We start from the raw sequence: 15936 nt of genomic DNA on the forward strand, positions 1-15936 counted from the left end.
TACTGACATTTCAGGATTAAATAACCTTTTGTTGTGGGACTAGCGTGTACATTTTAAGGGCTGTTTTGCAGCATTCCTGGCTTCAAACCACTAAATGCCAGCAACACTGCCAACTGTTTGGGAGTGGGGATAAGTTTCTAGAGCACCAGTGGCTTCTATAGTTAACAGCTGGCAGCAACTCAAGTCTTTGAGGCAAAGCACCTAGAATGTTAAACCTTCAAGTGGAGATCTGACGGGATCGCAGTGTTTTCATCTGCACAGGTGAAATTACAATGGTAAGAAACACTGTACAGAACCAGAGGGCACAGGGCCGGAAGTGGGTTCCGCTACTTGCTGGTCAGGTAACCTTTAGGCGCTTGAATCTTACATTACCCAAACACAGCAAACCACAATCGCAACCCACCAGCAAACATCAGGGATCCTTCAGTTGCTGTACAACTCTAATATCACCGGATGATTTAGCTTCACAAAGGAAGTTTAGGCCTCAAAGCAGATATTATCCAACAGTAGGAATTAAGAATTTCACAAAAACCACCCTGATTTCCCACCCAACTAAACATGCTGACCTGATCCATTCCCTTAAAAACACCAGATTTCAGACCTCATCCCTACGAAGGAGAGGGGCCACTGCAGCCACCTCCACTCCTGCAGGGTAGCAGAGCTGATAGGTTCCCACCCACTGCTGCCTGGCCCATGACTCGGGGTCCCCCAGTGAGCCTCCCCAAGAGGTGGGAGCCCAGCTGTCACCTGGCACCTGGCTGGCCATCTGCCGTCTCATGGCTGCAGCAGCCGCCGCCTGCGATGCCGAGATGGGGTGCGAAGGACTCGGGGCGCCATGTTTCACAGTTTTTGTGGCAAGCACTGTGCTGTCAGCCCCTTGAGGAATTATTTTGCCAGCAGATGTCAACACTGAGGGGACAAGAAAAATGAAATCAGGAAGAAGGTCAAAGAACACATAAATATGAAAATGAGAAACACTCCATGCTATGTTGTAGGGACAACAATAAACTATGAAACTCTTGAGCATTAATGTAGAAAAATACATCCTTCACAGCCATGTGACCCCAGCAGCTTGCCAGCCCACCTCTCTCAGCTCCAACACTTCACATGATCAGATCCACCCCAATGCTGACTGCTCTAACTTTATGGAACATATGTCAGTTCCCTGGTGTCTCATGAAACCTATTCACTCCAGGCCTCCATGTGCCCTGGTGTTCGTCACTACCAGGGCACCTGGATCCTTGGCACTGGTGTGAGAGCACACTGCAGGTCACGTCAGCAAAGTGACAATGGGCTTTGGAGCTCAGGAACTCGGAGCGGACCATGCAGGAAGACTGAAAAGAGCTCACATCTGAAAGCTGTAGACAGTGGTGGACACTGAAGGCAGCAGCCCTTCCCTCTTCTGAAAGAGGCCAGTTGTGAAGACCCCAGCTGGCTCAGCAGGAACACAGACCAATGTACAACCCTGAAGAGAAGCCCCTTCTCCAGAAGGTTCCAACGGCCTCAAGGGGAATCTGCAACTTACGCATTAGTCCCCTAATCTCTGGGATAGCAGAAATGCGATGTTGGCAACCTTTCTGATGACACAGTAAAAACCCAGTTGCAGAGGCTTCATGAGCCAGAAACCTACTAAAGAACAAAGATCCATTCCTCTCACAGTCAACTTACGTGCAGGGGATAATATGCCAGGTGAAGAACTGGGGCTAGGAGGAGGTTTACCAAAAGGTATGGCCTGGGGCAAGAGACTGGGCTGGACAGAAGCAGTGCGGACCACAGGGGCATGCCGCGGGGCCTGGACCACTGCCTCCTCTTCTTTACAAGGGGCCCGGGCATCTTCACTCTCCAGAGACTGCGAGACAGACGAAGTCGAGCTAGCTTCATCCAAGTCTTCATAGTATCTTTGAGATAGGAAGGCTGAACGAGACAGGTTGGCTACAAAAGGCCCAAACAAAACACAACTTAGGGAACTCAAAGGAAGTCCAACAGTTAGTAATTTCTCCTGTCAAGAGAGAACTACAGCAATTTTTTAAATGACTTAAAATTTTTACGTTTTTTGAGTGGAAGCAGCTGTAGCTGAATGTGAACAAAGATGCTCTGGTATTTGCTTACTGGGGTTCTACCGACCTGGGCTGTGTAGGACATGAACACGTTGACTGTCAAGAGTGTGAGAAAACGACAAACAGAATTCATGCTAGTGTAAAAGCAGGAAACCCTGACGCCGCAGAGTTCTCACAGGTGGGGTAAGGGGTCCGAGAAGCAGGAGACGAGCTTTCCCGTAGAGCAAACAGTCACAACACGCAGCCACTTCCCAGTTACACAGCCTAATACAAACTGGAGAAGACAGAATGCCCTCATCCTGAATGTCTCAGACAGTTTTTCATAAACTGAATTACTCTTGTAAGCTAGAAAACTACTTTGTATTTCTTCTGTTTTCTATCAAAAACCTGCACTTAATTTTAACCTTCTATTTCTTCTTCTTCTAAAAAACTGTTCAGCTATGGCTCCAGGCTTGACGTGAGCTGCTTCGACGAACTTCAGGGGGAAGTGGCACAGGGTGCAGCACGTTAGACGCCTGCACATCTGTCCGCACCTCACAGCATCAGGCTGCCGCTTCACGCGGTGCTTCCTCTGCCGCACATTCAGCTTCCTGCTAATGGTGCTTGGGATGGCAGACGGTCTCCACCACCCGACGGGGAGACCAGGATGGAGTGCCAGGATCCTAGCTTTGGCTTGGTCCAGAACTGACTGCTGAAGCCATCTGAGCAGTGATCAGAGTACAGATCTAACTGTGCTTTTCAAATAAATAAATAAATAATATTAAAAAAAAAAAACACCCTAAAGTAGGGTGGGAACTGTGAGGCATCAAGTTAAGCTGTCCCCCAGCCAGAGTGCCTGGATCAAATCCCACCTGCCCTTCCAATCCTGCGTCCTCCTGATGCGTCCTGGGGACCACACAGCAGACATATACGGCCCAGCCATGACACATGCACACATTTGGGACAGTGAACCAGTAGACAGAAAATCTTTCTATTGCTTTATTTTAAAAAAGATTTGTTTGTTTTTATTGGAAATGGAAAAACAGATTTGCAGAGAGAGAGGGAGAAGACAGGGAAAGATCCTCCACCCACTGGTTCACTCGACAAATGGGTGCAAGCATAGGGGCCGTGCCAATCCGAGACCAGCAAGCAGGAGTTTTGTCAGGTCTCTCATGTGGGTGCAGGGTCCCAAGGACTTGAGCCATCCTCTACAAAGCAGAGAGCTGGATGGGAACTGCAGCGCCAGGAAATAAACTGGCACCCATAGGTGATGCTGGCCTTGCAGGATTACCCACCTATGCCTGCACACAGGTCTCTGGTGCTAATTTTTCAATAGCATGTGACAGAATCTAATCCAGGCAAACAAGAGCTGGGGTCCCACATGGGTGCAGGAACTTGTCTGTGCTGCCTCCTAGAGAGCACCCTAACAGAAAAATCAGAAGGGGAGAACCCAAGGGGCTACAATTGTGGCGCAGCATATGAAGCTGCTGCCTTGATTCCAGCATCCTCCATGGGCAATGGTTTGTGTCATGGCTGGTCTACCTTTAATCCACCTCCTTGTTCAGGGCCTGGAGAAAGCAGTGGAAGATGACCAAGTGCTTGGGCACCTGTCGCTCACATGTGAGGTCTGGATGAAGCGACCAGCTTAGCTGTGCCTGTTGCAGCCATCTGGAGAGTGAACCAGTGGACAAAGACCTCTGACTTTCAAATTAATGAATATGTTTTAATTAATTAAAACAAAGAAAAAGAAAAGAAAGCGGGGAACTCCTAGATCCAAATATGGGATGCAGCTGTCCTAAGCTGCATCGCGAACAGCGGCCTGGACACCCCTGCCTGCAGCATGACTTGCTCTTAAACACAATTTCAGGCGCGTGTTGATCTAATTAGTGCAGATATTTACATTTCCAAAAACACAACAGGCGCACACACAGTCCCATTGCCCAGGGAGAGAGGATTTTTCTAAAACTGAATTAGTGCAAGAAGCACTAATAAACTGACAAATATTATCGTAAAATTGAGAATTTCTATTTCTCACAAGATAATTAAAAGTAAAATGGCAAAGTGGATATTATAACCCAAAACACCAACTCGGGGAAATTATCCAGAATTCACAAAACTTGCTGCAGCTCATTCAGCTTGTTGAGCAGAGAAAGGAGCAAAAGAGTTACCAGATGCTTCATCAGACGGTGCCCAGATGGTTCCTAAGGAGACTAAGAGTTCTGCTACAATGGACCAGGATCAGGTGGGCACAGGTAAGTTAACGCTGCAGTCAGAAACGCACAGCGCACAGGTGGGCACAGGTAAGTTAACAGGTAAGTTTCTTAGTTGTGCCAGTCAGAAACGCACAGCGCACGGGCTGGGGGTCTGGTGCCGTGGCTAGGACCCTGGCCCCTCACATCAACCTGCTGCCGATTCTGCCAAGCAGGCGCCAGGTAGCGGCTCCCTCGCCCAGTCTCTGCTCTCCCTGTGCTGATCTGCACTGAGGCTTGCTCCTGGCTCTGGCCTGGGCCAGTCCCACCCAACGTGGGAACCTGGACAGCGAATCAGCAGCACAGAGTTCGCTCTCTCCTTTTAAGTGAAGCCTATGGGCAGAGGACAAGGCATCCTAGCTTTGTGGCAAAATGAAGAGCACACATACCCAGGAACAAGCTTGGTAAGAGCCTCAAACTAGAAATAGTCCATGTCTACAAAGAGAATGGTAAGTAAGCACGGTGCTACCACCGCAATGCAACACTGTACTTAAAAGGACAAGCACACCAGAAGGCAACAATACAGCTGAATCTCTCAGCCCCGACATGGAAGGAGAAATCCACCTGCAGGATGCAGGATGCAAACACCGTAAAGGCAGGCAACCAAAACTACAGCAGCCAGGTCACATGGACACGAGAGGATGACAGCGCAGGCGGACTCGGACCGGAGCCTAGGGTGCTGCTTCCTTGTTGCAAGACGCAGGATGCAAGAGGGAGAACTGGCACATTTCAGCGTGAGCTGTGTTAGATAATACTGTTCTTCCGTCGTGCTAAGTCTAGTGGCTAAAGTCCTCACCTTGCACGTGGCTGGGATCCCATATGGGCACTGGTTCATATACCAGTGTGTAGCTTCCCATCCCGCAACCTGCTTGTAGCCTTGGAAAGCAGTCAAGGATGGTCCAAAGCCCTGTACCCACGTGGGAGACCCGGGAGAAGCTCCAGGCTCCTGGCTTCAATCGGATCAGTTCTGGCCACTTGCGAAATGAACCAGTGGATGGAAGATCTTCCTCTCTTTCTCTCTTCCTCTATGTATTACTGTATTATCTGGCTTTCCAATAAAAATATGTAAATCTTAAAAATAAAAAAGAACTCAGAAAGAACACACACACACAACATCATCACCAATGGATAACATAATCTACAACAAACACAATCTATGACAAAAAATCCAGGCTCAACTCCCTTTACCTGGAGCAGTGGATCTAACAGGTGGGGTCTTCCTCTTGGATAAAAAGTTTCTTAGTTGTGCCAGTTTCACGGGAGACAGTTTAGCTGAAAGAAAATTAGGAGTTCATCAACAGAGTACATGAAAAAGTTCACAGAAAACACGTATTACAAAAAAATCTATGCATGGATTTCAAGACTTGAAAAAGATAAACATCTTTAATTTCATTTTTCATAAAGTTCTTGAAGAATACTTATGCTTAAGATGAATATTTTTTTTAAAAAAGATCTATATATTTTTATTGGAAAGGCAGATCACATGCACAAAAGATCTTTCATCCACTGGTTTACTCTCCAGATGTGGGCTGCCACAGCTGGAGCTGAGCTGATTCAAAGCCAGGGTCCAGAAGCCTCCTCCAGGTCCCCCACAAGGGTGCAGGGGCCCACGGAAATAGGCCATTCTCCACTGCTTTCCCAGGTCACAAGCAGGAAGCTGGACCAAAAGTGGAGCAGTGGGACATGAACCAGCGCCCAAATGAGATCCTGGCACTTGCAGGTTGAGGGTTAGCCAATTGAGCCATCACGCTGGGCCCCAAGTTCGGTATTTACAATGTTAGCAGTTGGGAGAGAAATGAAGCTGACAGTCTAACAAGGAAGCATTTACCTGGCACCCTGGGCAAGGGTTTGGTGCGGGATTCTATGGCTGTCTTCAGCAAAGCATTGCGCAGACTCTCCAAGTCACTGTCAAAACTAAGAGAGGATCGCGTTACAGACAGACCAGCTGGAGCTGTGAGCTCGCAGGCTGTGCAGCTGCGCTCTCCTCGTAAATACCAACTCAAGAGACAAGCACATCCCCAGTACGTGTACCATGTGCCCATGGCAGTCTCACTACTCCACAGCACCCTCACACTGAACATCGCACTACGGGGCAACGGCAGATCATCCCGTGACACCACAGCTGAGCTGTGTGACTGCCAGGCTGGGCCTCCCTAGACTCCAGGACAGATAATGTATGCACTGGAGAATAAGCAGAGTGCTCTCATCCCACCAGTTAATCATCAATAAAGTCAACATCCTTACTACTGTATCTGGTATGTCCAATGGTGCATGATTAGGCACAATCTTAGGAGTTTCCTACCCACTAGGCAAATACTGTCATCTTCACCCTTCAGGTGGACAGCAGAGGCAGTCTCACAGCCACATGGGAAACACAGCTTCCAACCCCGTGCAGAGTACAGGCCTTCTCACCTCTGAGGGCTGTCCGGGGAAGGAGCCACGCAGGGCAGGCTCCACTGGGACCTCTGGTTGTAAAGACGGAGATGCTGCAGACTGTCTACCAGCTGATTCAGCCTCTTCCTCTGCTGGTTGATGATCTCACGGTTGTTGGCAAGGGTGTTAAACAGTGTCTCTCGTTCGGGCACAAGCAGGCGCCTGGGGAGAAATTATCCCTTTACTTTTGTATAATTCTAATGGACCTGACTTTTTTCACTATCATAAATTACACTGCAATATAAACTCTTTAAAGGGCCCGGCACTGTGGCCTAGCGGCTAAAGTCCTCGCCTTGAACACGCTGGGATCCCATATGGTCGCCGGTTCTAATCCCGGCAGCTCCACTTCCCATCCAGCTCCCTGCTTGTGGCCTGGGAAAGCAGTTGAGGATGGCCCAATGCACTGCACCCGCGTGGGAGACCCAGAAGAGGTTCCAGGTTCCCGGCTTCGGATCGGCGCGCAGCGGCCCGTTGCAGCTCACTTGGGGAGTGAATCATCGGACGGAAAATCTTCCTCTCTGTCTCTCCTCCTCTCCATATATCTTTGTAATGAAAATAAAATAAATCTTAAAAATAAATAAACTTGCTAAATTGATGTATCATTTACTGTTTCTGCAGAAAAAAAAATGAATGAGTAAGCTGAGTATGTAAAAAATATTTGTAGAGTTTTACACAGCTTCTTCAACCATTTTTTAAGAAAGGCTATAGCAGTGGACCCAGTCCATGTCCCAGCTGCTCCACTTCCCATCCAGCTCCCTGCTTGTGGCCTGGGAAAGCAGTCGAGGACGGCCCAAAGCCCCACATGCGAGACCCGAAAGAAGTTCCTGGCTTTGGATCAGCTCAGTTTGGGCTGTTGTAGCCACTTGGGGATTGAACCAGTGATGGAAGATACTTCCTCCTGTCTCTTTCCATAAATCCAAATCTGCCTTTCCAATAAAAATAAACAAATCTAAAACAAGAAAGGGAGGCAGTAGTCACGGTGGATACAGGAGCTGGCTCACTTCTGTTTCTTCTTTTGTTCCAAATGCCGATCCCACTCGAGGTCCAGCACGTCATTCACATCTTGCACAGCAAATTTCACGTACTGATGAAGGCGTCGGATTTCCTGCAAGAAAGAAATTGAAGAACAAATGACTCACTCTGGAGGGAAGATATATGAAAAGTTAAAATAATTCTGGAATATTTGTTTATTGAAAAACATTGAAAAGAGGAAAAGTAATAAATGATTTAATAAAACCATTAAAACTTTTTACTAAAATGAAAAACAACGTTAGCTTTTTTAATAGTGTGAGAGAAGAGAAAGGTTGTGGCTGCCTAGGCCCAGGGCACAGGTGCTCCGGCGTGGCTCTCAGTGTTCAGCCCAAGGATCTCAATGTGGTCTGGAAACTTCCCACTGCACTCCGGTCCCAACCGCACATCCACGAGATGAACCAGAATGCAAAATCGTGCTACACAACTGAGTGCTGGAAGCACCTCTGAGCCCATCTGCATCACAGCGCGGGCCTAGCAACCCCCAGCTAAGACACTCCTCAGGAAGAAGACCAACACCAGCACTGGAAACTGAACCTGCTACTTGTAAAAGTTCTCACCGCTTAACTCACATTACCTAAGAAGCACTTGCTTTAAACCCTGGGTGACTATTAACATTCATGATTCTGCAACCTGACTCTCAAAAATGTAAAATGTAAAATAAAGAAGAACCGTTCAACTCCGTTTAGACAGACAATGCGCCCTGGGGGGAAGCTCTTCACATTTATACAGAAATGTTACAAACAAACGTATTTTCAAAACCAAAGGGTATATGCTCCAGCTGAAGAAAGGGACAATGTGACTGAGACAAGCTGATTCAAAGTCACCTTAGCAGCAAGCTGAAAGTTCAACCAAATTCTTGACTACAGGATGCTCTCGTGTCTGAGCGGCGTCCAGCACGGCTGTACCGCAGGGACCGATGCCGTTTTTTCCCAGGCGGGTCCACCAGCCATGAATACTGAGCCTCCGGGGCTTAGCTGCGCCCCCCCGGGAGCCCACATTGACAGTGGTCAGGACCATGGGCCCCGGGGCCTGAGGGCTGTGACTAGGGAGACCTGGGGAGTCCCAGCCTGTCTCTGTATCTATTTTATACGCAGGAAGCCCCCAACATGTTCTACCTACTAGAATCTCCCCAGCACCATGAAAAAAAGGAAACCATCCCCTTACAGGTCTTGAAGCGAAGTGATGCATTCATACCACCGACCAGAGTACCTGGCACTCAAGGAAACTTACTGCTTTATTATTCATCATTCGACTAACCAAAGTGATGTCTTACTAAGAACGTCTATGTTTAAACAAAACCCACATCAAGTGGGAGAGTGCCATCCATGTGACGCGTGAGTCTGGCTGGCAGACCAGCATCTTTCTGAAGCACAGCACAGAAACCCCCCGCTCCGGTGAGAGCCCAGCGGCAGCCGAGCCGTCACACGGAGGCAGACCCTCCTACCTGGAGCTGGGCTTCACTCTTGGGATCCAGGGGTCTTTTATGGAGCAGATGGCAATAGCCAGAGTCACGGTTCCTTTCATTTTGTCCTCTGGCTTCTTCAACACCGGCAAAACCCTCAAGCAGAGTCGTTTTCAGGGTGCTTATGTCTCCATGAACAGACTAGGAAAAGAACAAGAATGCAATGAAATACAGTTACGGGCCCGGCAGGACAGCCTAGCAGCTAAAGCCCTTGCCTTGTATCCACCAGGATCTCATATGGACACAGTTCAAATCCCAGTGGCCCCACTTACATTCCAGCTACCTGCTTGTAGCCTGGGAAAGCAGTCAACAACGGCCCAAAGCCTTGGGACCCTGCACCCATGCGGGAGACCCGAAGGAGGCTCCTGGTTCCTAGCTTCAGATCCGCTCAGCTCTGGCCTTTGTGGTCACTTGGGGGGGTGAACTAGCAGATAGATCTTTCTCTCTGTCTCTCACTCTAAGTCTGACTTTCCAATAAAAATAAATACATGACATAAAAAATAAAAAGAAAAAAGGAACATAAAGTTACACTCCAGGAAATTTAGACCTTCCTGCCTACTTCGAGGGCAGACTGTCAAACATTTAGCCAGAGACACATCTGAAGACATTTAGCAGCCACATAAAGCAGAATTTCACTGCTTAGAAAAATACTACTGCTCTGTTCTAAAAAAATCACTTTGCTCTCAGTCGGAAAAAATTCACTATTTATAGGGTCACAATTCAAGTGTCTGTATGCACTCTCACCACAGAAGAACACTGTTCTTTCACGGCTATGCTCTTTAAAGCAGAACTCTAAAGTCAGAATAAAATGGGATCCTCGGTGACTTTCGACACGTCCTGTCACCTTTGGTAGCATCAAGTACCATTCAGGGAGCAGACACACACCTGACATGCTAAGCACAGTACCTGGCCCATGTTAAGTGTGCACAGTAATCCACCAAAAACATTTGTGCACGTTCTAAAATATTCCATTACAAAACCTAATGCCAGGGGCCCGGCGGCGTGGCCTAGCGATTAACTCGCCTTGGACGCCCCGGGATCCCATATGGGCACCGGTTCTAGTCCTGACAGCTCCACTTCCCATCCAGCTCCCTGCTTGTGGCCTGGGAAAGCAGTTGAGGACGGCCCAATTCATTGGGACCCTGCACCCGCATGGAAGACCTGGAAGAGGTTCCAGGTTCCCAGCATCGGATCGGCGCGCACCGGCCCATTGCGGCTCACTTGGGGAGTGAATCATCGGATGGAGGATCTTCCTCTCTGTCTCTCTTCCTTTCTGTATATCTGACTTTGTAATAAAAAACAAAAAAAAAAACCCTAATGCCAGGCCCGCGTGATAGCATAGTGGTTCAAGTCATTGAAAGCACTGGAATCCCATATGGGTGCCGGTTCGTAACCTGGCAGCACCGCTTCCCATCCAGCTCCCTGCCTGTGGCCTGGGAATGCAGTCAGTGATGGCCCAAACCTTTGGGACCCTGCACCCGCGTGGGTGACCTGGAACAAGCTCCGGGCTTCTGGCTTGGGGTCGGCTCAGTTCCGGCCGTTGCGGCCACTTGGGGAGTGAACCATCGGACGGAAGATCTTCCTCTCTGTCTCTCCTCCTCTCTGTATATCTGCCTTTCCAATAAAAAGAAATAAATCTTTAAAAAAACCAAAACCAAAACAAAAAAAACATAACACCATTAAGGATTGCCAATTTTCAAAATAATTAAACTAAGTGAACAACTAGAATAAACTCTCAGGGACTTAACAGTAGTTGCCATAGATGAGAACACAAAAGCAGGGCTGGGCCTGCCGTGTAGCCAGATAAGTCGCCTCCTGCAACGCCAGCATCCCCCATGAGCACTGGTTTGAGTCCTGGCTGCTGTGTTTCCCATCCCACTTCCCGTTAAGGTGCCTGGGAAAGCCTCCACTAATGAATGGCTTAAGGCTCGGGCCCCTCCGCTAGAGCGGGAGACGCGGACAGGCAGCAGGATGTGGCTCGACCTGGTCCAGCCTAGCTACTGTGATCCTTGAGGAGTAAACCAGCAGATACAAGGTCTTCCTCAATTTACAATTGTTTCCAATAAACACACACACACTAAGATAAACACACACAGTTCATTAATTATTGAATTCAGGCATTCCTAGGTGAACTACTTATCCACACAAGTTAAAACTGGAGGTCTTCCAACAGATACAGCACAGACAAGCTTGCAGCACCAGGAGAACGCCATTCTATTCAGGAAAAACACCCAGGCCCACAGACCTCTGTAGTCTCCTTAATCTCCAGGAGAAAGGTGTGCAAGTCATCCGATTCCGTTCTCAGCATCTTCAGCTCCTCTGCCGTGCCCACCTGGAAACAGCACGTGGAAGTTCGGGCTTTCAATTCTTCCAGCTCCTTCTGAAAATGTGAGATCTAAAGAAACCACAAGAAGAAATAAGTCACTCCAAATGGCACAGCAGTACTGCCACAGCTACTGTGTGCGTAACAGCACAGACGTCCAGGCGAGAATGAAGCGCCATGCGGCCGTCAGCACCCAGACCTGCACAGGTCCCACGGTCAGGGCTGCCTCAGGAGACACACTTACCTCCTCTCCGATCCCAGCCATCACAGGATCTGAGTCTTTCCAGGAATGACCCTGCTTTTCTGCAGGAGGAGGCTGAAGTGACTTCACCTGAAACACAAGGCAAAGCTTTCAAAGTGGGTCCATATGACAAGGTGTAGTTTCTAGAAGCACATGCCTGCTGTGTGTGTGGTGGGGGGAGCTCTGGTAACAGTGCTATTGCACCAACACTCGCTCCTTCAGACACAGGGCAGGTTCCAGAGAGTAAGGACGAAGATGACAAGAGACATGCGGCCCCACATCACAACTCGCCTTCTACCAGGACAAGACGGATCACAGAGTAAACACACACAGCATTCCAACGGCGGAGTAAAGGGATAAGCAGACTTCAAAGACAGGGCAATACACCCCTACCAAACACTGTCATTAGAACTGAGACCACAGAAATGGAAGAGCAGGGGACAGGAAGACTGGGGGAAGACCATCCCAACCCCTATGCCCAGCAGCAAGACACCAGACAGAAAACTCTCGGGCGCAGAGCCTGACAGGAGCCAGGCGGGACACCAGGGGCTTGCCTGGAAAAGGCAGGGCACTGGAAAAGGCAGGGCGGCAGGCATGGGCACACCAAGCAAGCCAGAGCACGGAGTGTGGATGAATTCTAAGTGTTTAAGGCGACACGATCCCTGCTGCAGCGGAGTGGGCAGCCAGTAGAATTCTGAGGTAAGAGACGGCAGTGGGGGTCTGGGGAGGAGCAGCAAAGATGGCCCCAAACCTTGGGACCCTGCATTGGGTGGGAGACCTGCATGAAACTCCTGGCTCCTGGCTTTGGACTGGCCCAGCTCCAGCTCCTCACTCCATCTTCCTACAAGGCAGCACTGGTCATGCAAGCAGCTGGGTTCTTCCCACCTACGTGGGAGACCTGGCTCGAGCTCTTACTCCTGGTTTTTAGCACATCAATGAAGATAACGAACAGGAAGTCCATTTGCACTGTGCATAAGTGTATTCAAAGAAATAAGTCTCAGGCTGGGTCCAGTAGCCTAGCGGCTTAAGTCCTAGCCTTGAACACACCAGGATCTCATATGGGCTCCGGTTTTAACCCCAGGCACCCAGCTTCCCACCCAGCTCTCTGCTTGTGGCCTGGGAAAGCAGTCAAGGATGGCCCAAAGCCTTGGGACCCTGAACCTGCATGAGACCTAGAAGAGGCTCTGTGCTCCTGGCTCCGGATTGGCTCAGCTCCAGCCATTATGGCCACGTGGGGAGTGAATCATCAATGAACAGATCATTCTGTCTCTCCTCTCAGTATATCTGACTTTCCAATAAAAATAAATAAATCTTAAAAAAAAAATAAAGGAAAGAGTATTGGTAACATTCTTACAGCTATGTGATTTAATGCGACGCAGCAATGATGACAAGGACAGATGTCACAAACATCAGTTAGCAAGATAACAACATACAGTGAGTGGTTCAGTGACACAGTACAAACAAGCTAAACTCCTCGTGTGTGGCCTGATTTGGGGTGCTGATGATCTATTGCTCATCGGATGCTGGTTACCACGCTGTGCTCAGGCTCACAGTTCACTGAGCCGTGTGGATTTCACACACACACACACACTGGTGTGACACAGCTCAACAAAACACCTCAGCAGGGTAGACTTGGATGTAGTTAGGGCACAGCCCGAGACACCCATGTATCACAGGAGAGCTAAGGATCACGAGGCAGCTAGTGCAGACCCGGGGAGACATCACTAGCTCTGTTCCCGACACCCACGCGGGAAAACCAGATTGAGTTCCAGGCTCCTGGCTCCACAGTGTCACCCCCAGGTGACGTGAACATTTTGGGGGTAAAAGGACAAAAGATGTCTGTGATTCTTGGCCTCTCTAAAGGGAGGAAACTTTTTAAAAAATCCATTGAAAGACTAATTTATTGGGCCTGGCACCGTGGCCTAGTGGCTAAAATCCTCGCCTTGAATGCAACAGGATCCCATATGGGCGCCGGTTCTAATCCCGGAAACTCCACTTCCCATCCAGCTCCCTGCTTGTGGCCTGGGAAAGCAGTCGAGGACGGCCCAATGCATTGGGACCCTGTACCCGCGTGGGAGAGACTTTTTTATTGTAAAGTCAGATATACAGAGAGGAGGAGAGACAAAGAGGTAGATCTTTCGTCCGTTGGTTCACTCTACAAGCGGCCCCAACGGCCAGAGCTGAGTCAATCTGAAGCCAGGAGCCCGGAACCTTTGGGCTGTCTTCATTCCAACGTTAGTATGTGTGCTGCCGAAGCAAGCACCGGGCCATCTTTGACTGCTTTCCCAGACCACAAGCAGGGAAGTGGATGGGAAGTAGGCCACCAGGACACGAACTGGCACCAATATGGGATCCTGGTGCGTGCAAGGTGAGGACTTTAGCCACTAGGCTAACCGTGTCGGGCCTTCTAATTACTATTTCTAAGGTATGAACGCAAAAACCTGAAAACACACTTTACTGACATGCATGCTTGGGGCAACAGATTAATAACACGGTGTTGTCAACCTCAACCTACCTGGGTGGAGCCTGACTTGGCCACAGGAGGAGTTATCCTGGGTGTCTTCTGCACCAGGGTGGGCACCGGAGCGGGACTTCCCTGAGTGGACCGCCCTGTCAGGACAAGCAGCCAGTTAGGACAGACTGCACACACTCCCATCCAAAAAGTCTTTTCCGTAAATCTTTTTTTTTTTTTTTTAAGATTATTTTTTTATTGGAAAGGCAGAGATACAGAAAGAAGAAGATACAAAGAGGAAGATCTTCCATCTGATGGTTTCCTCTCCAAGTGGCGTCAATGGCCGGAGTTTAGCCAATTTGAAGCCAGGAGCCAAGAGCTTCTTCCAGGTCTCCCACAAGGGTGCAGGGTCCCAAGACTTTGGGCCGTCTATACTGCTTTCTCAGGTCACAAGCAGGGAGCTGGAATGGAAGTGGAAGAGCTGGAATACTAACCGGCATCCATATGGAATCCTGGTGGATACAACATTAGGATTTACCCACTAAGCTACTGCGCCAGGCCCTTTTCCAAGGAATGCACTGTCTCTGATCCTGGTTTTATGATTTTCACTGAAGAGTGAAAACTACCAATCTTACCAGTCTAGGCTTCAGATAATGGAAAACGTTAATGAAACTTAACTTTACATGTGATGGGCCAGCATTTTGGCAAAGCGAGTAAAGCCATTACCCGTGACTCTGGCATCCCACAGGGGGCCAGTTTGAGCCCCAGGTGCTCCACTTCCGATCCAGTTCCCAGCTAATGTGCCTGGGAAAGCACCAAAAAATGGCCCCAAATCTTTGGAAGCCCCACAGAGGCTGGTGGCCGCCCAGCTCTGAGTAATGCAATCACCTGGGAAGTGAGGCAGCAGATGAAAGATTTTTTTGTGTGTTTTTCAGATAAATATATTTGAAAAAAGATGTATTCACTTGAAAGGTATGAAGATAAACACAGAGTTCTACAAGCATTTGGGGAATGAACCAATGGATGAAGAGTGTGTGTATGTGTTACTTTGCCTTTGAAATAAGACTCTTTTCTTGAAAATGTGCGGGGGGTGGATCTCCAGTAAACCTGGGATTCAATGAGCCAGGGCCCTCACACCTAATGAACGCAACAAAGGCCGTGAAAGCTGAGTGGTGAGCAGTGAGAAGCAGTATACACGTTTCATGGCTCAATTTTTTTCTCCCAAATCACACAGAAGTATGACAAGACCAATGCTTAACATTTTGGGTCACTGAAAGATGCTTTTAGTTCGATAAAATGTTTCGGAATAAGGTGATCCTGTAAAATTCTACACAGATTTGTTGGGTTCCCAAATATGTCTGACTCTATTGCCACTGGTGTTTAGGGAAAAAAAGCAACTCAAAAACCAAGACAAACGACAGACAAACAGCACCTCCACAGAACAAAATGAAATGTTAACACATATCACCGGTGTACCCCAAATCTTCCACATAAACCTTCTCATGTGGAGACAGTCCACAAAGTGAATGACGGGCCAGCTTCATCGTATCAGTGTGGTGACACAGACCCACAGGATGAAGAGCTACTGCGTGCATGCTTATGTCAGACTTATGACGCACAACACCACAGCAGCTCTGGTGCCTGGCTACTGGACCACGGACCACAAGGGATAAGAACCAAACACCATTAACACAAGTGTTGAAATGTA

The 15936-nt window shown here is 48.7% G+C and overlaps 1 protein-coding gene across 3 annotated transcripts in view; it reads right to left on the reverse strand.

Annotated features, from left to right (window-relative positions):
- NUP214 (nucleoporin 214) overlaps nucleotides 1-15936 on the reverse strand; it is a 77414-nt gene that overhangs the window by 40612 nt on the left and 20866 nt on the right. For all 3 annotated transcript variants that reach the window (XR_009246590.1, XM_058672213.1, XM_058672212.1), the window contains 10 exons: nucleotides 14292-14386; nucleotides 11780-11866; nucleotides 11458-11607; nucleotides 9195-9353; nucleotides 7720-7823; nucleotides 6698-6880; nucleotides 6114-6199; nucleotides 5474-5557; nucleotides 1669-1932; nucleotides 748-909 (listed from right to left, as the gene is read on the reverse strand). Coding sequence is in view for 2 of the 3 variants with exons in the window: in XM_058672213.1 (XP_058528196.1) it covers nucleotides 748-909; nucleotides 1669-1932; nucleotides 5474-5557; nucleotides 6114-6199; nucleotides 6698-6880; nucleotides 7720-7823; nucleotides 9195-9353; nucleotides 11458-11607; nucleotides 11780-11866; nucleotides 14292-14386 (1374 nt within the window). In the remaining variant the exon portion in view is untranslated. The remainder of the gene's footprint in view (nucleotides 1-747; nucleotides 910-1668; nucleotides 1933-5473; nucleotides 5558-6113; nucleotides 6200-6697; nucleotides 6881-7719; nucleotides 7824-9194; nucleotides 9354-11457; nucleotides 11608-11779; nucleotides 11867-14291; nucleotides 14387-15936) is intronic.

Source organism: Ochotona princeps, chromosome 14 (assembly GCF_030435755.1).
Source record: "Ochotona princeps isolate mOchPri1 chromosome 14, mOchPri1.hap1, whole genome shotgun sequence".
In the NCBI taxonomy this organism is placed as follows: Eukaryota; Metazoa; Chordata; class Mammalia; order Lagomorpha; family Ochotonidae; genus Ochotona; species Ochotona princeps.